The sequence below is a fragment of the Oryzias latipes genome, chromosome 10, assembly GCF_053564925.1.
Source record: "Oryzias latipes strain Hd-rR chromosome 10, Olatipes_Hd-rR_3.1".
Lineage (NCBI taxonomy): Eukaryota > Metazoa > Chordata > Actinopteri > Beloniformes > Adrianichthyidae > Oryzias > Oryzias latipes.
In genome coordinates this window covers 11531430-11556357 of record NC_136246.1, presented here as the reverse complement: position 1 = coordinate 11556357, position 24928 = coordinate 11531430, and the positions used below count along the sequence as shown (strand labels likewise).

Here is a 24928-nt window from a genome sequence, read left to right as displayed (position 1 = left end):
CGATTCCCCCAAGAAAGGTTAATTTTGCCTAGAGAACTAGCCCCGCCAGGTCGATGGTGAATGGAAGTCAGCAGTAAGTAAAAACCAAACAGAGCTTACCTGATGTAATAGTCATTTCTGATGAGCAATAGGTGCTGAAGGACTGACAGGAGGTAGGGCTCCGAGGCAGTGTCTTTCACCATGTTGGACAGGAGATGGTACACTTCATTCATATCAGTGCAGGGAAGAACAAAGGTTAAGGAAAAACAACACATTGGGGAATTTTCTTGTTTATTTCAGTCCAGAATGAATTCATTAAGATGTCAAGGCTAAATCCTTGATATGAAACCCAGATTGGCATCAATCAACCTCTGTGAACCTTTTTCTTCTTTTATTCCATCGCTACTTCTTTTGTGAATATTTATTTTCTTGTCTTCCTCAGCTCAGCTTTTCTGACAGCTATCATTGTGCACAAGGGAACAGAGATGTAATTTCTATTATCTCTCAGGGGACCTGCTTCAGAGTATAAAGCCAAGATGAGAGGAGGGCTTTCCATAAAGAGCTCTCCCACAGATTGACTTTGTTACTTAAAACCTTTGCACAAAAGAGAAACAAACGACACAAAACTAAAATGTGTTGTAGATGGGATCACTTGGTGTACAGCTAAGGTTCTGGCTTCTTATTAAAAAAAAAAAGAGGAAAACACATGAAAAAGCTGATTGGTAATTTTCTGCCCTTGACTCAAACATTTCACCCCCACCACATACTCAAAGTCACCAAAAATGTTCCCACAATATGGAAATACAAAACTTGCTCCAACAATCTTCATGAAATTTCACAGACATGCCGCCAGGTTAGCTTTACAACCACAACTAATGACTTGTTGACCTTTGACCTCAGAAAGAGGCCACTGTCTTGAATTTTCAAAAGAAAAAAAAATCAATTTTGGTACAAATTGAAACTTCTCCTAGGGATTTGGCCTCGTAATTCCACGAGTAAAATTGTGGTTCTAAGGATTGTAGATTTTGAACGGAGTCAGACACATTTTGTGCGAATACATTAGGAATGTGGGTGTGGTTAACAAAAAAGCAAACATCTGTTGTCAAGAAAACAAAAAAATTACTTTAGCTGATTCTTCTAAAGACTACAAAGACCTGTTCATCCCCCCCAGGTGCCCAAAAAATAAAATAGTTGCTATGGAGATCAAAATCAACAGAAAAGCCAACGTATTGAAAAAAGTGGGTTAAAAAAAAAAAAGATTTGTCGCATGCAGCTCTGGCCAGTGTGGCAGGGAAGAAGGGGAGAGGGAGGGTCATGTAGCACCTGCTCACCCATTGGGGGCGTGTCAAAAGGGGTGACAAGGGTGGGGGCAGGTAGCACCTGTGGGCCATATAACGCAACTCGCTGCTTTAATTTAATATCAAAACCAGTCGATAAAACAGTAAGTATTTTTTTATTTCTAAGTTCTTTATCAGAATGGAAATATTACAGGAAAAAGTTAGGCACCTAACTTATTGACTCAAGCACAGTGCAAGAATAAGATTTATACAAAAACAGTCATTAACAGTCCAACGAAACCCTTTTTTGAACATTATATGGGCTAATAAGGGATTAGCATAACTGCCAAATTTGTGTTTCTCATAAAGTTAACGCAACACAATAACTCTACCTCTAACAAGGAGAGAACTGAGGAAAACGAGTGATTTGGAGGTTAATTTGTTTGCCTCAGAACGGAACATTTCCCTGTGGAGGGCAACTGTGTGTCTGAAGAAGTTGATAAGCCTCTCAGATATGTGCACGCATGCAGAAAAAGGTAGCCTGGGGAGACAGTAGCTTGTTATTCTTGCAGAGATGAAAACCTGCTTGCCATCTTAACATCAAGTGTTTATCCTGACACCCAACGTTCACATTTTCCACAGAGCAACGTACAGGTTTGGCCTCCATCATGTGACATTTCCCTCTTACTGTGGCACCATTTGCTGCGGCTCCCCTTTTGCTTAGAAGTGATTTAGAAAATGATGCAGCAGAGATTTACCCTCCTTTAGGGAGTGAGTTTACTACATCCTATAAGGTCTAAAAAAAGAATGCAATTGAGCATCTTCTTTTTTAAATTGTTTTAATACTGGTTAGCATTTCTCATATATGTGTTTCATATGTCTTTAAACTCGTATTCCACTTTTTTTTCATCCAACAGAAGCAGAAATGGGGTTTAAAGCTCCTCCGAAGTATCATCTCCTTCCCTGCATTAGCCACATATGAAGCCTGGCAGAATTACCAACCCTGTGAGATTCAATTACAGCCTCACCAGAGCTGCATTAGAGAAGACTGGAGAAGGAGCTCACACTGGGAAAGTATCCAACTAGTCATCGCCAACGTCATCCATCACTAAACTGCAGACATAAACCTCATGTAAAACGCATATGTGTCCAGTAGCAAAGCCCCGTCTCAGCTTGTTTTCTCAGTCTCTGCCTCGGTCTACACTTTCTCTCTGAACGGTGAATAAACATGAGTGGCAGTCAAGTGTGATGCGGGCTTGTCGGTGGAGGGGTCAATCAATCACCATCCCACAGTTCATTAATATTTATTATGGGCCTGGAGTCACCTCCTCAGCACCTGGACTTGAGGCCGGACAAAGACGGGGTCTGGCTCTTCGGGTTAATATGCAGGGAACGGCTGACAAAACCAAGACACACAAGCAGGTAGAGGAGCACGGCCATTGTGAGCTCACGTGTTTTCTGAGCGTGTTCAGGAAGGGAGGGGTATGCAGACAAAGGGACAAAGGGTAACCTAGGCATTCCAATCATGCCCATAGCTCACAGATCAATACCACATTGTCCTTGGAAACAAACATTAGGCCTTCTCATTTGTGAACCCGTTCAAGCACATCATTAATCCAGGTGAACCTTTTCTCTCTCTCCATCTTGTCTGTGGGCACACATACGCCACCTCCTCCCCCCCGCTTACATGTGTCAACAGAAACTGTCACTCACGGGGTACTTTTGTGTTCGAGCAAGAACTGTGGGATTTGATGGGAAAAAAGGATGCAGGATTGTACATTTGCATAACAATGTCAGAGTCTGGTTTGTCTGCTGGAAATGTCAGCCGTTCATACACGGCCTTACAGTATTTTTGAATTATTAAAAGGTTTTTCTGGGAAACTTTCCACCAGGGAACTAAATTACTCCTCGTCTTGTTAACTTTTACACTGAGTGTTGGGAGCAAAAAAGATTTGTTCTTTTTTTTTTCTTAGCAGGGTCACAGGTCAGAAGTCATCTTCCAAAAAAAGGAGAAACTAGAAAAAAAAATCTGATGCATATTAAATACTAGCTAAAGAGAAAAGCTAAACTACTTGACACTTTCTCTTTTTAGTTTATACTTTTACCCAAACTATTGCAGAATGGAAAAAAAACTAAAAAAGGATGAGTAAGGAGGATGCAAATCCACTGGAAGTGGCCGGTAATTAACCAGAGAGGAATTTAAATATTGGGTTATGTTTCATCATTTTTCATATTAAACAAAAATTACAGAGAACTACCGGTATATCCTACAAATCAGTAGTTTACATTTAACCCTTTAAAGCAGTGTTTTTCAACCAGTGTGCCACGGCACACTAGTGTGCCGTGTGAGATGGTCAAGTGTGCCGTGGAAAATTTCCCTCATTATCTGATCTAAAAACATTTCCCATCTCCAGGATTTCAGCTCTGTGTTCATCCAAACAGGCCCTGATAAAACACTGAGGAGTTAAGAATATAAAAGATCGTAAAATACTTTTTATTTGCGTTTATTTTATTTTATTAAAGACATTTTGCAGCTTCGGCTGTATTTTGGAAAAGTCCCGTCCCTTTAACTGTCTCCACCAATCATTCTTGGGGAGCTTAATCACATGTCATCAGTCTGACCAATCAGAAGTGGTTAAAGTCTTCACTTCCTTGACCCGATTTAGCTCATAAAGTCGCTCAGTTCTAACAGAAACACCAGCTAAAGCTCGTCTTTAGCGGTGTAGCTTTCCACAGAATCCGGTATCAGACCGTGGAACAAGTGAACAAAACAATGAAGCTCCGAAAAGCGATCTTCGGCCGTTTTATGCACTACATCTCCCATGATGCATTGGGTTGTGAGAGTGACAGCGCACAAGGAGATCTGTTGTTAAACGTCTTGAAACCAACGAACACACATCAGACTGTTTTTAAATCTTCTAACTTAACCTTTATTGCATCTTTTAGAAAAAAAAAAAACAGCTGCAGTTTCCAGCTTTTTCTGCAACAATTATCTCAAAAATGCATGTGAGATTGTGGAGGGAGTGTAGATCAATACAGACTATGAGTTTCTCCTTTTTTTTTTGGATGCTGGTGTGCCGCGGGATTTTTTTTAAGGTTAAAGTGTGCCGTGGCTCAGAAAAGGTTGAAAAACACTGCTTTAAAGCTACGTTCACACCAGACTTGAATGAGTGTTCAGCATACGATGTCCACACTGGACTGTCGCTGGTCGATACTAGACCATGTGGAAGCGATACAAATCTGGTGAATCTTGCTCCAGGCTTTTCCTTTCACAGCTCTATTCTGATATATGAAAGACATGGTGTCATCGAATTCTAGCCGGTAACAAACCACAATTATTAAATTCTCCTCCGTGATCAGTTTTCATTTCTGTGAATTGAAAGAGATGCCATCCAATACATCACTACCATGTCTGAGTTCCTCATTGGTCAAAATTGAACTGGTTTAACTTTCAATGCATGTCCAATGGACGAGAATTTTGTACGTAGAGCCCGAAAACAGACTTGGGTATGCATGAAGAGTTTTGAAGGTGGCAGCCCAAAACGCGCACTTGCGCACATTTACATCGAGTTATCATTGGAAGTGTTTTCATTAGAACAAATGCTCATTGCAGAGGCCGGTGTGAATGTAGCTTTCAGCAGAGCTTAAGCTCCAGTGTTTACATTCTTTCAACCACCCCAACTCTTCAACCATTAATACAATTAACATAATTCCAGCAGAATCTGAGGGAGAAAAAAGCGACAATGCGCTGATGTGCAACAATGCACATCAGTGCAGTGTTTATCCAATCAACGTGAATCTATTGATTCTGTTGCGGAGAAAAGTGGCTTCACACCGATATTCAACACTTTACGTTAGCAATGTGCTGCATACTGTTAGAAAAGCTGATATGAAAAGCCGTTTCTTCACATCAGAATCAACTGATTTATGGTTATGACATGTCAAAGAGGGCGTATATTTAGGCATCGCCGGCGATATCTCCAGTGTTAAAGGGTTAAACATCACTGCTCCTCTTTAGGATGGTGTGTAGTGTGCATTCAACCAAAACAAATGCCAAAGGATATTCCATCTCAGCCCGGATGTCCTCAAGGCGATGGGAGAGTTCGATGGAGTCCTCCTCCTTGTTCTCATTGAACACCTTCAGCTGGATGTCTAGCTCCTCTGTCTCTTTCAGTTCCTAGAATGAACAAAGACGGGCGCACCATATTGTTGAGAACAAAAAAATGTCTGTTAACTAGATCTGCTCTGAAAATCCACAGAAATAGAACAAAGCTAAATAGATGTGTGGGATGCCCCAAACACGCACACTAAATATTTCACACCTGCACACCTGTGTCAGCCACAAGGGGCTGCAGGGGGCGTTTATGTCACTTCTCTATGAATCACCAGACAAGGAGTTTAGGAACTGAGACAAGGCCACATGTAACCCAATTTCTGTACGTATCAATCACCCTGCACCGTTTCTGGGTGCACCATCTGTCTTCAGCAAGAAACACAGATTCAGTGGGAGGTTCACAATGACACACACATGAAAAAAAATGAAAAAAAAAGTAGAGAAAAGGAAAAAGGGAAGACTATCAGACAGGACTATCAGAACAAAGCAAAACATGTTTTCTTTTCCAGCGGCGTTCACTCTTTCATTGCCAACAGCCACAATGACTCCTGAGTATAACTCATGATTAGATGAAGGAGTGACAGTCTGAATGCAGGCAATACAAGCGGTAAATGTAGGATTCATAAATGACTGTACAAGGAGATTCTTTCATATCAGGGAGTAAAATTGAAGATAATTAAAGTAATGACTGCAATAATCAACAGGAGCAGCTGGGATGACTTATTAACAACTGGCTCCGTGACACGTTCACCCCACTTGCAACAAATGAGAGTTTGAGTGATGAGATGGAGCTGGCTTGCCTTTGGCTCATGTGAAGATGTGTACACTGTGGTTGTGGATAATGATGCCTGTGTGTAGAGGTGCTAACTCTTCACACTCTCAGCAAGGCTCTGCTGCGACTAATCAAACTGTGGCAGGACTCTCCACTCTGAATTTACATAGCAGCTGACCTCAGATGTCAAAAATCCTTAATGAAATGCACCGCTACACTTAAATCAATGGGTCTGATATCCTGCTGCATAAATAATAATGACAAAAATGTGTTCAGGACTTCATTTTTGTGGGAAATAATGCTTTAAATAGGACGCTGGGCTTTCCAGACATACATTTTGATGTGAAATACAGAGTTAAAGAAGCCGTCTATTAAAACAAATAAGGAAATTGAAGAATCGGATCAGTTCTTAAGGCAACTAAATAAAAATGTAGTCAGTACTTAAGCTGCTTTTACAAAACCCAAATTAAAAGATTGCGTTAAGTAATTTCTTGCAACTCACAGGCAGGATCTTTTTGAGGCCACATCTTAAAAACTCGTTGCGTAGATGTATCCGGAAGTCCAGGTCATCAGGAGAGGTGACCAGGGCGTTGATCAGCTGCATGCAAGCGACCTGTGAAAAACCCATTAGGAGGAAAAGAATGAATAATAGTAATTATAATATATGAACATATGACTCAAGGAAATATAAACAAATCAATTAATTGCTGTAAAAATTATTGTATTATTTATGTAGCCTTAGATTTCAGTTTGAGTTTTTTTTGGCGTCTTTAAATTTATACAACATGAAGAAAAAGAGAAACAGAAATCACAGGTCTGCTGCGTCTATTGACCACCTGTGCAGTTATTATAGATTTATTGATAATGCAAGATTTGTGGGAATATTTGTGTGTTTTTGAGTGTGTGTAAGTCCTCGGTGGTTGACTTGGGGTAAGGAGGAAATGGCAAATGAATTATAATGAGCGGTAAAGTGTTTCAAGGGAGCACGCCAGGGATAAGATGGTTCACCTCAGACAGACGATCAATAGCAGGCTGACGGATCTCCTTGGACAATGCAAAACGCTGTTTTCTGAAACTGACCCAGCACATGCCTGGTATGGAGTATTAAAGTCCCACTCCGATCATCTTTTGAACTATTTTTAAAGTGTTTCCAGTGGTCATTTTGCAGTTTTGGCCAAAATTAAAAAAGAACTGTCTTTTTCTAGGACATAGTTTCTGCAGACCAGCAGGAGTTCTTTAGAAAATCCCCTCTGAGCTGCGGGCAGAACTGTTTGCGGATAGCAACCCCACCCTCCCCCACCAGACACCCATCTATTTCCACGCTTCCCCGCTATCGTATAGCCCCTCACAACCCCCTTCTTACCTGATTCACAACAATGTGAATAGGAAAATACTCAAAAAATCCAATTTTGAGCATAATTGTCTTTATATATGTCCTTTATCATCAGAATATGCCATAGAATTCAGGGTTTGAGCTTCAGGGGTTTTTACATGCACTTTTGGAGCTTGGATGTTGTTTTCTGTAACTGCCATTTCACATTCTAGCATCTAGTCAGATATTCAGCTTTTCTGCAGCATGGAGCAAGCTCAGTGAAATCTTTCAGCTTTTTAAAGCTTAATTTGCTTTCCCCAAAGTATCAGACCAAGATATGTCGTTTTTTTCAAGTACACTTAAAAGTAACTTTTTCAGGCCTCTGCTCGTACCAGAAATTCCAGGAAATCAGAGACATGGCAGACTTATGTTCACTGTAAGGACATTCACTGAAACCTGACATTTTATTGTATCCCCCAGAGGCTGGATACATGAAAGACATTCAAAGCTTCACAGTGTGAAACAAACCCATGCAGCTCATGAAAGATTCCTTCTTTTCTCTTGTATATTTACATCAAGCAGCTCAAACATGCTTCAGTTACATTTTGAGGAGTGGGAAGTGTCAGGGTTGGGGGTGGGAGCGTCATCTGTCTTGAGTAAGGCTGACTCCGAGGGGGAACTCAGAGCATTAAAATTAAAAGGGGCGTGGCCGGTTCCGTTCTCAAAGTTGAAACTTTCTCACATGCTCAGAGGAGAAGTCTACCCTGATCTGAAACACATTTTAATCACATTAGCAAAGTCTAGCTCTATAGACCGTCACAGGCTTTGGATTGGAAGTCTATTAATTTCCCTGAAACCCCGGCATCAGCAAAGTATTTTAATTTACTCCACAATTAGGAGAGCTTCATTTCATTAACAGCAAAATTTAGCAGAAAAACAAGAAGCTCCTAATAAAAGAATATCTAGTCTCTCTTCCACCAGCCACCTCATTAGTTCTCCTCATGACTTTTCCTTCTCAAGCCCTGCAGCTAAACTAATTCCTGAAGTAATTCCCAGCTTTAGACTTCCAAAAAAATGTGTCTTAAGTGGTGTTGTTGTTGCCAGAACATATATTTTCCTGCTGCCGAAGAACACAAGTGAAAATGAGGAGAGGCATGGTGCTTTGTTGCCCTTTCTCATCGAGTCCTCCGAGACTCAACTTGACAGCTACATGGAAAAAAGCATGGAGACGTGTTTGTAGAATGTGAGAAAGAAAAAAAAAACAAGTAAAAGCTTTGAGACGAGGAGGAAATGTGAGGACAGATAGAAAAGAAAATGATAGAAGAAAAACACAAATATATTTTTTCTAGTCCAATTTCCTTGTGTTTCCAAAGAGAGCGGAGAAATTCAGGAGAGGGGCTAAGTGCACTTGTTGTTTTTGATTAAAGCTGCAGCATGAAGGGTATTTCAGTAACCCCATTTTAATATTGCATCCTGTCATGTGTGAGAAGGGCTGCAATATGGACAAGTCAACATGAAGACAGAAGCCATGAAAAATGTGAAATGACAGTTGAGGCTAAAGCACAATGGGTCACGAAGCGCGCAATAGCTCCAAAATTGCTATTTTCGGTTTTGCCTGTACCCAAAGGGGCCGTCATGGCAAAAAAGAGTGGCGTGAATGACGCTTTCATTGGACTGTGCGTGGCAAAACCTGTGTTCGACATTGCCTCAGTTTGAGGGGTTTTTGATTTTTTTCAATCAGAACGCATGAAGTAGCAGGACATCCACATGGCGTCATTGGACGCTGTCTCTCTTATTGCTCACCTGGAGCTGCTGTGCCTCGTGGTTCTCCAGCCCTTCCACAATTGGAGCAAACCTCTCCTTACTGTTCCTCTCTGCAGCAATCGTCATCGCAGCCAGAATCTTATCTAGGCTAGAGGAAGGAGAAGAACAGGGAGAAAGCAAAGCCAAACATCAGCACTTTTATGGCCTCACTGACAGGACATTTACTCACAATTTCCAACTCAAACTGCATGCATCTGACCCTCCTGTGAGTGCTGGCGTGGACATCTACTTAGCCAGCTTTTAGTTACTGACAAACACAACAACTTTGATGCTGGATGTGTGTAAGTTGTCTGCAATAATCAAAATTCTGCTGCAAATGCATTCAGCAAACAAAAAGACTGAAGTGAGAAAAGGCCAAAATAACTGCTTCTACATAACATTTTAAAAGCATCTATACACAGGAAGACGCTTTATTATCATATGACATCCAGAAATTATTATTATATCATGATTAGATAGTACACATCTATCTATAAGAGATAAAAATGCTTCATCTAAACAGTTTTAAACCTTTTTAGTGTCCCAAACAGGTCAAACTGTAGAACATCTAACAAAATGAATTTTGTGCAAATGCATTTAACCTGACCTCTAATACTTTATAACTGCTTGACTCAAATCTCCTTTAAATCTTTAGGAAAATGCAAGCATTCCAATTTTTAATTACAAGCTGCCCTTTTTTCTTCCTACACCACATGAATGCAGAATAACAAAGGTCAATGTTTTTGTATTGCACCATCTATGGAGGTAAAATAAAACCTAAATTAGGATTATCAACTTCATTTATTCCAGTTTGGTATGCCAGAATAAATAGTTAAATAGCATTTGGTTTGCCCAGCCCTGGTCTAAAACGACACTACGTTGCAGAGTACTAAGCTTAAACCAGAGTGGAAGGAAGAGCCCTTTTCTGACATGATGTCACAAAGTCACAGCCAATCACCCGGAACCGTCGCGTACCGAGCGCCTTTAAAACCAGTTCAGACGGAGCTAAAAGTGACGAGAGAAAAACATGCCTAATTCGTCGTGTGCTCTTTTGATGCTGTAAGTCAAAGTTGGTGCTGAACATAAGTTGAAGTAACAGCATCGGAGAACTTTCTGAGCAGGAAAAGTGACACAAGAGCAGCTTTGGCTGTCATTTACACACGATTCCTACATTTTAATCCAAGGCTATGATCATAGCAGCACTCTGATCTTATGAGTGAGAGAGAGAGAAAAATAAATATAAAAAAGAGGCTTTGGCATGATCCAAAACACCTCACATATGCTGAATATAGTAGCAGTGAGTTGGGTTTGGTGGCTTGTTGCTCATTTACTGCATCAGTGCTTTGATTAGAAAATGACTCGAGTACATCTCCCTAAAAAAGTCTTGATTCAGTTGAAAGCTTCTCTACATCCCATTTGTGAGCAGCTGCTGGTCCTTTAATTTTCTGCAAAAATAAAAAAAAGGTAATAAATAATCAAAGTTGTATTGTGTCAACCTGAAAACCTGGAACTCAGTCCTTTCATTGAAGCTTAAAAAAATAACGTAAAACATCGTATCCATTTTTTTTTTAGAGGTTACAGAGGTCGCTGTGTCCATGCTAGAGTTGGCACCATGGCAGCAGCAGCAGACATAATGACATGCCACAGGAAAAGTCCCGCTGTAATTAAGAACATCTAATTAAGAACAATAATGAAAGCAAGACCTGCTACACTCATTATGGTCAGCCCCAGTGTCCAGCTTTCAACAAGACACACTGAATACTTTAATGGAGCAACTAATTGTTGTCACTAACCTTTTCCTGTAACGACTAATTTGGTCCCAAAGAAAACCTACCGGGCAACAAACTACACTGACACAAACAAGGGATGATTTTACACCTATTCACAATCAGAGCTGACACTATACAAATAAAAGGTTATGAAAACTTTTAGGCAGACATGTCCAAAGTCCGGCACCGTGGGCCGAATGTGGCCCGCATCAACATTTCCAGGTTCCATCATAAAAACCAATAAGTTGCGTCTTTAGAAATTATTAGCTAAATTCTATAATATGCCGCTGTATTAGTGAAATACAAAACAACTGCTCGGTGGTTTATACTTTTGAATAAGAAGCCATTTATTTCTTGTTCAAATGATTTAAATTTGGAATTATACATTTAACAATGAAAAATATGTAACATTTTATGTGAACCAAGATTTCCGTGTTTTTTCCCCCAGACAAGCTTTTTCTCTCTGGTCTTTAAATATGACATTCACAGTAAAAAGACACATTTAAACGCGTTTCTGTTCTATGTGAAGAAACAAAAAGTAATTAATTGCAAAGGCTTATCTTAAATGTTACTATTAAAGTTGAATGTATGCAGGCTGATTCATTGGCCCTTACACATTTTTACCACATCAAATCTGGCCCTCTTCTCAAACACTTTGGACACCTCTGCTTTAAAGTAACATAACAAAAGAAGCTTTAATTGTCCTCTGTAAAAGTAAGCTTTTTTCTGTTGCAGGTAATTGCCCCTCAGTATTTTCAGGTCACAGTTTAGTTGCTCATCGTCAGATAACCGGTTTTATCCCCGCTTTTGCTGTTTTTTTCTTTGTTTTTTAGTCCCCCATCACATGTCTCTTTGCTGCAACAAAAAAGCACCTGAGGACAAATCATTTCATTTCAACCTCCTTGATGGCGCACGCCAAAAAAAGAGAGCCGTTTCCTGAACGTGCGCTAAGTAAATGACAGAACTGTGACACTTATTTGAATGGTCAATGATAAGAGATGCGTTGCAGAGCTTCGTTCCCCCATCAGAATTTGTATGTTTGCCTATTTCGCCGTCTGCAAACTGACTTGACATTGTTATTTTAATGTTTCCCCATGGGAAACAACAGGAGCGGGGGGAAAAAAATAAAGAAATAAATATCTAACATCCAATTTATAGGTTGTCAACCAAGCTGCTGTCTTGAGAGGCAACTGCACTGGCTGCTCCATGAAATATCGAAAGACTAAACTGCAATGCAGCGTTTGATTTCTACAGGTCATCTGTTGATGGGAGGGCATGCAGCACCAATTGTAAAAGCTTTGAGGCATGTTATAAAAAGGTTAGGTTTCTTCTCGTGTCTTCATTTACATTTTTTACATGCGGTAAAAAAATAAATAAATAAAAAATAAATGAAAAAAAAAATAATTGTAGAGACTCATGTTTTTCCTAAACTGTAAATATTGGTCTCAACAGGATAATTAGGGGCAATCTATTTATTTCACCAACCAGGGAACTGAGGAAAACGGCAGAGTTCAGTGAGAACTGCTGCATTTTTGACTGAGGCTGATTTGTATTAACAAAGATAAATGAAAGCAGCCTTAGGGCACCAGATCCCATCTGAGCCATTAATCTCATTTTTACAGAAAAGTGCTGAATAATTTTGGACAATTTTAGCTTGATATTGGTGTATGCGCTTAACTTTTCTTTGTTTACACATGCTTAAATGCCTTTGTATTGAAGCATAGGAGTGTAGGAACGTGTCTTTTTGCCATCAGAACCCGCTATCAGAATCCTTTTGCGGATAGTTAAGTTTTAATTACTGACTAACACCCCAAAATATTGGCTTCAAATGGAATTTTTTAGGGGAATCAAAAAATACTTTGTCAAAAGAAAAGTATTCTTGTCTTTGCTTTGTCATTACTGTAAGTGCTAATTTATAGCAACAAAGACAATTGACTTTTTTTTCTTTCAAATGTCATGTATGTGTTCTTGTTTAATTGTGATTTGTGTGTTTTTAAGCGTCCTAATGATGCATTTACACTGAATGTGATTCGTGGATCAAACTTGTGTCTGCTGCCTTGCTTTCCATGCCCGTCAAATTCACTGCTTGACGCTAGTCTAAAAATGTGTTCGTGAAGTTAATGCTTCTAAACACATGTGGGAGGAGCTAGTAACAACGTTTTTAGCCTCGTCGCTGCATGGAACCATTGACTGTATAAAAATAGGAAAAATGTCATTCAGTTTAGGAGAAGAGCAATCAGATTCTCCTCCATGTTGGTTTTGGACTTCACCCGCTGATCGCTTCATTAACATGGGCCAAAGCTGACTCCCTGATTGGTTGACACAGTGCATCTGCTTTGCCAACAAAAAAATCCACAGCAGGACCTCTGATCGCGTCTGTACAATGACTTAACATTGAAACAGGGCGCCCCTGAACGCAGCTTCAGACTGTAACTAGCCCTTTTACATTATCGTTTGTGTGTGTGTGTTTGTGTGTGTGTGTTTGTGTGGGGGGCGGCTCCTGTGGTGAGTCAGATCAAGTTATGAGTCAGAAATGTGGTTTTTGACTTACATGTTTTCCTCTCCTATAATGCAGACGGCTGAGAGGATTTTGACGATCTCCGTCATCATGCTGGTTTGTTTGGGATCGATTGCTCGCGCCAACAGCAACAAGCTCCGCTCGTCTCCCAAAATCTTTTGCAGTCCATCCTGTCATTGAGCACATGGGTTAGAATTGGAAAAAAAAGGTAATTTAAAAAAGAATAGATAAATGATAAATAAAGACGAAAAAACATAATTGTAATTAAAAAAAAAACAATTAGATGATTTTCAAACTGTTTCCCAGGAGTTGTGCCTTTGTTAGAGAAGAACAATGAGGGCAAAAGGAGAACATATAAAGATGATGAATTAATTTAATTTAGGACCGGACCACAGGGATACATCACCCTGTCTCCCTGTAGCATTTGGCTTCCTCACACCTGAAGTCTTGGGTCAAAATGACCACCTGAAAGGGTTCGCTCTATGAGATACAATACGGACGGTTCATTTGTCTTTGGAGTGCCACTTTGGAGAAATGAGCCAGACCCTCCACAAAAAGATAATTAAAAGGTCTCAGACGGTGGGCTTGGAATGGTAAATTTAGGTCCCTTTTCCTGTTTCATCTTCAAAGACTTGTCAACTGCCAGATAGAATTATAGCTACTTGAGCTAATAATAAACATCATTTATAAAATACGGAATATCAATGAACAAACAAATTCTTGTTTGTTTATTTAGGATTTTTATACCAATGTGTGCATGTAGTTTACCTAATTAGAAACAAATCTAAAAAGAAATGTATTGGATGTCTTGAATAGGGAGGGATGGCTGTGATCCTGCTTTTTTTCCAGTTTCTTTAGCCCGAAGTGCTGCAGGTAAGATGGGTCAAATGATCCCAGATTCCAACTGAATAAACACACCTGATCCAGGTAATCATTCAATAATCACGAAAATAATAGCAGGAAAGCAAAGCAGGGTTGGTAGAATTTAAGGACCAGGGTTGTCCAGCAGATCTAAAGAATCAATTAAATGATTTTCTCTTCAACTCTAATTCATACAAACCTTATTATTCATAAACGCCTTGAGGCACTGGATCAGTTTATGCTGGTTCCGCTTATCAATACTCTCTTGCCTGAATACAAAGAAAAAGAAACAAAGTAATTGAAAGTGCTGTGATCGCATGGTACAAAACAAACAAATAAATAAATGAGATATGATGATGAGTTAACTCACTGTTTTTTGTCCAGGAGCTTCTCCAGAGCATCCAGAAGAAGGCCAAGTCCCTCATGACCAAAGTTATTAACCCAGCTGGAAGAAATAAAATAAGAGATTGACACAAACATTAGATCGAACAATATCCAGTGGGTATGATTTCCCTGTTTGTTCAGGGCTAATCGTGGGGAGAAAACACACACAATGCCATGTTGGCCTGAAGAAGCTAATTCAGACTGATTTGGAGCTTCAGCACTCAGCTGGATCCTCCATTCTTTTATTGCTTCCAAACAAAAGGCAGAGTGACTCAAAAGCCATCCTGCCCTCTTCTTGGTAATGAATACAGTTTACGTTAAGACCTAACTGTACCCATTTACACATAAATGAACACCAATCCATTTTAGCAAACCTTCTCATCGCAGAGCGTTTGGTATCAGGACCCCCCTGTGAGCGGCGATGTTACTGCGCCGAAAGATTAAGCAATGCAAGTAAGATAACACTGTAATCGATAATGGATAGTGGGAGATAATTGGCTATAAAACACAGCGTATCAGGAGATGGCAAATGATCCAGTGAAGATCGTCCTGTTTGTCTGAGGCAGGGGGGAGAGAGTGAGAGGGGATGGAGAAGGCTGGGGGGGTGGGGGGTGGGGGGGTGGACAGAGCCAGATTATAGCATTAGCATTTCTCGCATTTGGTCCAGTCAGTGACGCAAAATACATGAAGCAATTTTCCTGCATAAACGGAACATAAGTCAATAATTTATCCGGCCCTTTTGACAATGATTTGAAATAATAATAGTTTGAGTTTTAAAGCTGTTTGTATTGACTCAGTGAGTCGGAAGAGACCCTCCATTAGCACTAAGATGCATTTGCCTGAGGCGGCAGGCAAAACTGAGGTGAGATATTTCTTTAATCTGTTCCTAAATTAGAGCTCAACAGCAGCTCCCCAGTCCCCATTACTCAGATTTCCCTCATAGACAAAGTCAATTTATAAGATGGTAATATAGATTGCTGTGAATAGCCATGATCCATTTCTTTTATTAAAACAAAACACAATCATATTGACAAATAATATTTATAAATAGCAATTTAAAAAGAGTATGATTGTTTTTCATTAAAGCATTTATTTTACATATGCTAAAGGCAGAGGATGAATATAAAGAACAAGTTGTGTCCTTTTAATCTAGAAATAACAGTATAGCTTGATACAATTAAAATATACACAAAAAAAAGAAAACGAGGGACCAAGATTCTGAGGGAGCATTGATCAACATTGCTAACATGAGTCTTCAGAGAAGACAAAATAAGATCCTTGTGCAAAAAATCAATTATTTTAAAAAGTATAACATCAATAAAGGATTCAAGGATGTTCTGTGACACCTGCAAGGTGTGTGGGAACAGCTAAGAGAACAATGCGCCGTCCTCTGCCCTAGGACAACTTGGGGTTTTACATAATTACAGTTTCCTGCTTTGAGATGAATTAAAGCTGGTTATCACCATAAACCAGGTGCATAATAACCTGCTTTCTCCATGCAGTGAGCTGTAAATGTATTTTTCTGGTACTTTTTTGACCTGACAAAAGCTTATTTCGTGGGCACCCCCGATGGTTGTAAAGACGCACACCAAAAAGGTAGATTGAAACGTAACAAACCAATTTTATATATATATATATATATATATATATATATATATATATGTACACCGTATTTTCCGGACTATAAGTCGCTCCGGAGTATAAGTCGCACCAGCCCAGAAATGTATTATAAAGTAGAAAAAAACACATATAAGTCGCACTGGCCTATAAGTCGCATTTTGACGGGAAATTTATTTGACAAGAACTAATAACTTTCACAACCTCATATGACACAATCATAGCAGACTGTTTATCTCAAAATTTCACAGTAATTCTTTCTCATACTTATTTATTCCTTTCATGAAGCATCATTAAAGGCATCAACCAACTAATACTCTGTTTTCATCCTGTATTTGTAGAAACAGTTGTCATTTCTATTGCATTTCTGAAACTATGAAATCATTGGAAAATAGAATATTATGTTTTTAGCCTTCAAAATCTTACTGTAAAAAAAAGTTTGCTGATTCTCTGAGTCACTTAACATACTCTTAACACTTAACATACCTCATACATCAAATTTAGCCAGGAACATCATCTCTGTTCCTCACAAATGAACATAACAGGAGGGTTAACAATGTATTTATTTCAATTTATTTCTAATATATTAGAAATAAATGTATTTCTAATATAAGTCACCCTTTGCCAAACTATGAAAAAAACGGCGACTTATAGTCCGGAAAATACGGGTATACATATATACATATACACATATACATTTTTTTCTTCAGAAATGTGTTTTATTTCAGAATCTGAATATTCCAACTAACTTTTTGATCACATATGCCTCGAGTCTGACGACTATAAAGCAGCAACACATATAACGTGAATTGAATTAAGCTTGTGTTTGGTCAAACAAAGCACTCCAGCTCTTCAAGGAAGATGAGATTAAACACTCTTTTTTCCCTTATTTTTTTCCCTCTAATGGGGGGCTACATAAAAAGATTTCATTAACCACAGGAATAACTTGTTCATACAATATTGATGGCTTTAATCCTCTGGTTAAGTGCCACCAAATTGCACTACTCTACGCAATCATCTATAGTCCTGGGGCAAAATGTACAAAATGTAAGTCAAAGAAAAGTAATTCCTTATTTTTTTAGTTTTATGGGAATTTTTAAGGTTATCTAAAACAAATCAAATTTGCTTATGTCACATAAATAGCACAACATGTAAACAAATATTGTTTCAATTTATTTTCATAAATATACCTGTGTAAAGATGCATATTTGACATATTTATTAAGAACCATCATCTGAAGTTGGCTAGACAGGAAGAAGCTAAACTGTAGTTTGTCTTTTTTTTTTTTAAGTGATCTGCAATAGGCCTGAATTTATTACCAAAAAAAATTTAAGGCAAAAGCAAAAGGTAACCATTGTTGTCAGGGAGAACTTGAATATGGTTTACTGTTGGAATATGTGCAAATAGGAATGCAGTACCGAAACCAGTACCATTTGGTACCAGTGCCACGTAATCAACTCTTACCAGAACGATACGTTTCAGCCTTAATGGTATTGCTTAATCGTACCAGCGTAGTGGTGCGGCAACAGCACGGACAAGGCACTCTTTTGCATCTTTACTGTCAATGGCAAGAATCCTAAATATGATCATGTTTTTAGGCTGCTTTTGTTATGATTTCATGTAAAAATGAAAATCTGTCCTTGTTTTTTTCGCAGCAGGTCTGAATTTGACTTTCCAGTTGGTTCAGACTTCAGGTGACTGACTGAAACCCTTCTTCTTATGGATGCGTTTTTCAGCAAGAAAACAGAAACGACCCATTTGGGATTGAAAATCAAACATTTCATAGACGGCGTGAAAACGCCAAAAGCAGGGAGCAAAGATTAATTAGAAATCAATTCAGGATTTCCTTAGAAAAAAGAAAAAAAACTGTTGATTTTATCTGATGTTTTTATGATGTTGTGACTTTCCCTCTGGTTGCATTTGCAAATGGGAAGAATGACCCCAAAGACCAACACCACTCAAATGGTAAACTGTTTTGATAAATTAGATAACCTGTAACTTTGACATCTCAAAAAAAGTAAATGACATATGCAAAATGTCATCATTTGCTCATAAAGCAAGGTGCAACTCTTGGCTGTGTTGTTATGCATTCTGTTGCTCCTAATTAGTTAAAAGACAAATATCATCAATGGAATAAGTACACCAAGCGAAAAGAAAAGAAAAAAGAAGAAAAAAACTTATATTGCAGAACAAAAATAGATGTAAAGTAAACAAGAGAATAGAAATAAAGTATATGAGCAGAGAGCATGGTGTTAAACAATCTAAAGCAACAGAATCATTGAGACACCATCTTTTCTCACATGCTGACTGATCACTGCTCTCATTTTGGGTTGGCTTGTGCAAACTCTCATTTCAGTCAATAAACCGGTTTTATTACTTCATGCAGGCCAGGTGCGGGGCCCTGTCACTGATGGCTCCTGTGCAAATACAATATGTTTCAGACTGAATAACACACCAACGTTTTCTACTGTCCCTCTGTGAGTTTACCGACCCATTTAGGCTAGAAAATTTCCAGCTGAGGCACCATGTGCAATCCAACAAATGGATCTAACCCCAAACAACCTGAAACCAACACAGTCCACTCAGTAATTCACCAAGCTAAACATGAGTCTTACTCAGGTCAACTGAACTGGCAGCCAAACAGTTTGAGGAGCAATACATGAAAAATTTGTCTTTGTTAGAGTAATACTTTATCCCGTATTTAGTTCTTTTTTATTTACGGCGTTTTATTTAAAAGTCAACTGTATTACAGCATAAATGAGCAGCCAATTGGAAAGCTCTTAAGTGCAGTCGTGGGTATAGTTAGTGGGTATTATTCAGTTCTTTGACAACCAGGATCTGATATTTTTCCCGCTATTTTAGCAGTTTTTCCTTTTCTTAGAATACAAATTAAAAATAAACGTCTGAGGCTTCTTAAACTTAAGCTTCAGTATAGTGCTAACCACTTAGGCATGGGATTGAAATTATAAGATCTAAACTGTAATGCGAGCAAATATGTTCATTTAATAAATAACACTAATGTTTGCATTTACAGTTATATTAACTAAGACTGGCCATCTGAGCATTTTCAGCCTAAGAGCAAGACATTATATTAGAAAAAAGAAATGTCTACAAAAAAAAACCAAAATTTTAAAAGGTAAACAGCTAGTTTATTAGTAGCCAGTGATAATTAGGGGCAGAGAGTTGACCTCAAGTGTCTGTACACTCAGAAAACTTTCAAGGTTTTAACCTAAAATGCAGTTTTGCTCTTTTATATTAATATCATAACAGCCCCTGATAGTCATTGGTTACAAGCCCTACTCTGAACAGGTTGTTGCAACTCAATTTCAGTTTCTACAGTTTCATGGGCACTGTTGTCCATCATACAGTATTTACAGTATACTTAAGTCAGAGGAGGATTTACCATTAGGCAAAGGCATGCGATCGCCTGGGTCCCCCAACTCTCTAGGGGCCCTGAGCTGAACACTTAATAAAAATGTTTTAAATAAATTTTACGTCCATCATTATTTAACTTGGTCATTAAGAAAAAAACACCCCAAATCACTGAACTGGCATAGCATTTCTCATGTATGGTATTTGGTCATTAGCCACGGTTACATGTGCAAAATATTTTGATCGGATCAAAGATCGGTTTAGAATTCAACCGTGTACATGGGCCCAGAAAAGCTTTTTCAGATTAAACAAACGTTTTCACAACGCATTTTTCTTCCCATCAGGCGTTCATTCCGATTACTTTTGTCCATGTAAACGCAGCTAGTGTTTGGTCTTCCCCCGTCCTTCTGAAGAATTGGGATATTCCAGTCAACAGCAAGTCCAGAGAATCGCAAGTTAAGGAGCAGCAGCAGCATTGCCAGATTGGGCAGTTTCCCGCTCAATAGGGCTTCTGACTATGCGGGGCGGGTAAAAATTGCTTTAGGTGGATAGAAATAATTTGGGCGGGTTTGGGATCGGTTCGGGAACTTTTAGTTCCTGGTTGAAACACGTTTCAAGCAGGGAAGTGCGGTCTGAGGAGAGGCAGTGCTTCACCTGTCGTCTTCATCACATGAGATGTAAAGCCTACTCATAATAACATAAATGTGTTTGCACAAATCTGTTCTATAAATGCAATTTATAAGTTGGATTCCAATCATTTTTATCCTAAAAAAAAAATAGATCGCTGTGTTTTACGCATTTCCTGTTTAATTTCAGCGCAGGCTGTGAGCTCTGCCGCACGAGGGATTACGCAATCCTGAGAGATGTCCGGTTGATTGTCCCTTTAGTTTACTCAGCGTATGCTAATAGTGTGAAGATTATTATGTTTTTTACATTCTAGACATTTTTATTTTATGTTCTTCCTTTGTACATAATACATACCCTAGTACTTCCTGTATTTAGTGTTCAGATTTGACGTGAAGCTGCGCTGTAAAAATAGAATGAGGCAGGAAAACAACTGTGCTTTTTGTGATATTAATATAAACAATTAATCATTTCTTTTATGAATGCATATATACGTTTTTGGGAGGATTTTTACTGTTGATGTTGCGCAAAATTCCTTTTAATACAAAATAAGAAAAACAAAAAGTACTTTTAGGAGTACCGTAATCAAATGTTGGAATAATGTATATAAGTTATCTCATATTTGTTTTTTATGCATTACCTAGCTATATAGGTGTTATAATCATGTTTGCAGAAGTGTGTGTGTGTCCAACTCTGTTTCACAGGAAGGTGGAGGTGAAACCCTTGGAGGAAACCGACTATCTTTGCATCTTTCCAGCATCCTCCTGAGAACCTGTGTGTTAGCTGTGTCTAGAATGAATCGAAGGACGCTCTGTGTCAGTTATCCGTGAGAAAAGGCTTTGCAGGTCCGAAGATGATGTGGGAAGGCTGTGAAAGATAGACATGTCGCAATTAAAGTTTGCTGATAGCGCTGCAGCTGTGTTCCGTTTCCCCTCCTTAGAGCTCAGCACATTTGTAAATTAGGGTATACCCAACAAAGTAATAAAAGAGGATGCGGCAGAATATGCGCCAGAGTGGAGAGAGATTGTTGCTGGGTATGATCTCTGTTCGTTTCTCCTCGTAAAAAGGTACCTTGGTCTGTTCTTATCTTTCTAATTTCTCTAGTCACTGTGCTGCTTTTTCCTTTTTCCTATATGTATGTCAACCAGTGCTGTATGCGATGGAGATGTCAATTTCCATGCGGGAACCTCCCAAATGGATAAATAAAGTTGTCTATCTATAATAGGCTAATAATTTAAACTATAACTTCTATAGTGTTGATTTTTTTTATTTTTTTTATTGTTCTTAATATTTGAGCAAAATATCAGTGGTTGTTAGTAAAGGTCAATAGGAGTACATTATTTCATGTTTTGCTTTGACTGCATTAATGGTGGCTGTGATATCATTAAAAATGTGTTAAATCTGGACTTTCAGTCAAATGAGGAAGTAACATATTGGATGATGAATTGCTGCTAATTAATAACTGACTCATATTCTGGGTTTTTTTTTTTTTTTTTATTGGGTCTGGTGGTTATTAAATGACGTTTGGTACGGAAAACCATAACTCTATCCAGCAACAGTGGCAGAGATTAAATGGTCAAATGAAAACAAAGTGATCTGAATGGCTAAAACAGTAATTAATACAACTGCTGCAGAGGGCCCCATGTTATTGTTCGCCTGGGGCCCTCAAACTGCTAAATTTTTAGTATGAACTTGACAAGAACTGGTTTAAAAACTCTTAGGTATATGTTGGCACCTAAAATTCTTGCTGGTTTAGATACCCTTGATGTAAAATCCCCCTCTGCTTCTGAAGTTATGTATAATTCAGGTCCTCTGTGGTATTGACTGTGGTATTAGCTATGCAAGACATCAGGATGTCTAGTGTCACAAGTCAAAGTCAAGCCAAAGTCAAAGCTGCCATGACAAGGACAAGTTCCTTTTGACTTGTCCAACACCGTATGGCGATTTTTTGTTTTTGTTTTTCTGTGACCGCTACTGGTAGATACACAACACTGTAGAATAGAAGCATCTCAAACACTTTGGCCTTTTATAAGGCTCTCAATACAGTTTTCTGACACCCTGGCTTTGCAAGGACTCATTAACCTATTTTTCTTTTATCTGTTGTGTTATATGTTGTAAGAGAACAACAGGCGACTTTCTTATGAGATAACCAACTCCGGCTGACACACCCTCCCCATCTAACTGCATCTGGCTCCACTTTTAGAATGTGAGGTTTGAGGCTGCAGCTGGCTATAACAGCACTTATCTAATCCATTGACCATGGATTGGTATGCTGTTGAAAAAGATGCTCTCATCTGAATCCAGCCAAAAACTATTTACTAACCCTAATAAACGGTGTTGCTACATGTTGTAAATTATGTCAGCTAAAAAATTGGTGTCAACACTATTTGTTTCTTTGTCTGCGATTGTGGGGCTCTTGTAGTGATAGTTTTATTCCAAAATATGACTTTACCAAGGCATTTTAAAATGAATAAATGATGTTGGATGTGTGTGAAAGCATTTTGAAACACTGAGGTGTGCATATCTCTGTTAGAGTTATAATAACAATAAAGGTGTTTTTAATATGTTATCCTTTAACTTAATTTATCAGAGACTTGCCCTTCTATCTTGCCCATTTTAAGATGTAAACTTTTTTGTTGATTTTTTGTTTTAATGGACCTACCAAAGGTATAACTTGTACATGTCATGTCTTTCTTTGGGTTAAAACCAAGGAATTGCACAAAAATAAAACAAGGGGGAAAAAATCAGATCATAAAAAATGTGTTACTTGATCATCAAGAGCTTCAAAAAAGTGGGATTGATTTATTTTTCATGGTCATTTCAAGAAAAGATTTCCAGTGAGACTCAGCCACAATGTTTAGAGACACATCTGCCTCAAGTCCTAAGACAACTCGTTCTTTTGATCTTTCTGAAGGGGATCTTTTGAAATGTATACTTGTGAAAACATTAAAATTGGCAAGGACTATGATAAATCTAATCCAGGACAAAGTGTGATATGAGGATCAATCATGAACAAATTACAGATGGATGATAAAAAATGAAAAGTGTGAAGAGGTATCATTCATTGGCAGAGATTCAATTATTTTAAAATCCCTTGTGGGCAACTTCTCACTTTCTTTGTCCTTTTCAAACACAATTTCCAGCTCTAGCTATCAAGGGTGAACACTAGATCCAAGATGTGAGTTCATAATAGCCTTTACAATAGACATATACGCACTGGACCAATATTATCTGACATCACCGTTTAGATTCTGAATGGCGAAATTGAAGCCTAAGGTGGGAGTGCTCACTATTTACTCTGTCCTACTTAACGATTTAAAGACAAAAATTGGGGAGGCCACTGTAAAGCTTAAAGCTCTGTGGAGTCATTCTATTATTCCTTCCATCTAATAAAAAAAGGCCATAAATAGATGAGCTTCAAGTTAATAGAAAGTAAATAGAAGTTATTAGAAAATTGTTCCTTTCTAAGACTTGCTATAGTGGTCTTTTAAGGAACTGCAATATTTTGTACCTGCTTTTTGTGTCAAATTTAGATTGTTGCATGAGGTTAAAGGTGTCCCAAAAAAAAGGCTTTTTGTTTCAAAGTAAGTTTAGGTTTTCAAAAATAGCTAAAAGCAAAATATGTCTTATGAACCAAAATGTGTAATCAGGGCTGAAAACGTGTTTTTGCAAACTGCCAGAAATACATTAAATATTAAAACTTGTATCCATCTATTTTTTATACTTGCGTTTTAACAGCTATATTATTTTGCCTACTTTGTCGTGAATTTCACAGAACCCTAAAAAAAAAAAAAAAACATGAAAGAAACATCTGAATTTGACTGAAATTAAAAATGCAGAATACAGAGTATACAAATAAGGGGGTCAGTTTAGCTTGTGCTGGTTTGCGGCGCCTTCCATCCGTGAAACCCGGGTTCGACTCCAGGCTGCTCCCTGTTCCCTTCTCTACCTCTGCCGGTTCCAAGCCCGGTTAGAGAAGGTTGCGTCAGGAAGGGCATCCGGCGTAAAACATTGCCAAAATTTACCATGCGACTTGTTCGCTGTGGCGACCCCTGATGGGAGAAGCCGAAAGTGGAAGAAGACAGAGTATACAAATAAGCAAAAAATGAATATAAGAAGTATTTTACTTTAACATTGTCAATACTTAATTTAAGAACTGTTTATAGGATTGGGGATAAAATAAATACCCATTCATTCATCTTCAGAACCCACTGAATCCCTTTGGGGGTTGCGGGAGTTAAGTTACTGTTGGGTGAAAGAGTGGTACATCCTAAGACAGGTGGCCAGTTGGTCACAGGGTCACACAACTACACCCACTCACATTCACACCAATTTAGAATCTACCACGGTGCATGTTCTGCTCTATGGGATGCCTGGATAAAACTCACACATGAGCATGAAAACTCCACACAGAAAGGTCCCAGCTGGGATTCAAACAAGGGCCTATACTCGCTCTGAGGCAAGAGTGCCAACCACTACACCATGCAGCTTCACTATGGATGTGAGCATATCAGATTTTAAGGTGA

The 24928-nt window shown here is 38.6% G+C and overlaps 1 protein-coding gene across 12 annotated transcripts in view; it reads right to left on the bottom strand.

Annotated features, from left to right (window-relative positions):
• The window catches only part of diaph2 (diaphanous-related formin 2), a 426471-nt gene that overhangs the window by 279239 nt on the left and 122304 nt on the right, over positions 1-24928 (bottom strand). For all 12 annotated transcript variants that reach the window (XM_078953946.1, XM_078953948.1, XM_078953953.1 and 9 more), the window contains 7 exons: positions 14776-14850; positions 14605-14674; positions 13578-13714; positions 9258-9366; positions 6645-6755; positions 5321-5433; positions 100-216 (listed from right to left, as the gene is read on the bottom strand). In XM_078953946.1, coding sequence (XP_078810072.1) covers positions 100-216; positions 5321-5433; positions 6645-6755; positions 9258-9366; positions 13578-13714; positions 14605-14674; positions 14776-14850 — 732 coding nt within the window. The remainder of the gene's footprint in view (positions 1-99; positions 217-5320; positions 5434-6644; positions 6756-9257; positions 9367-13577; positions 13715-14604; positions 14675-14775; positions 14851-24928) is intronic.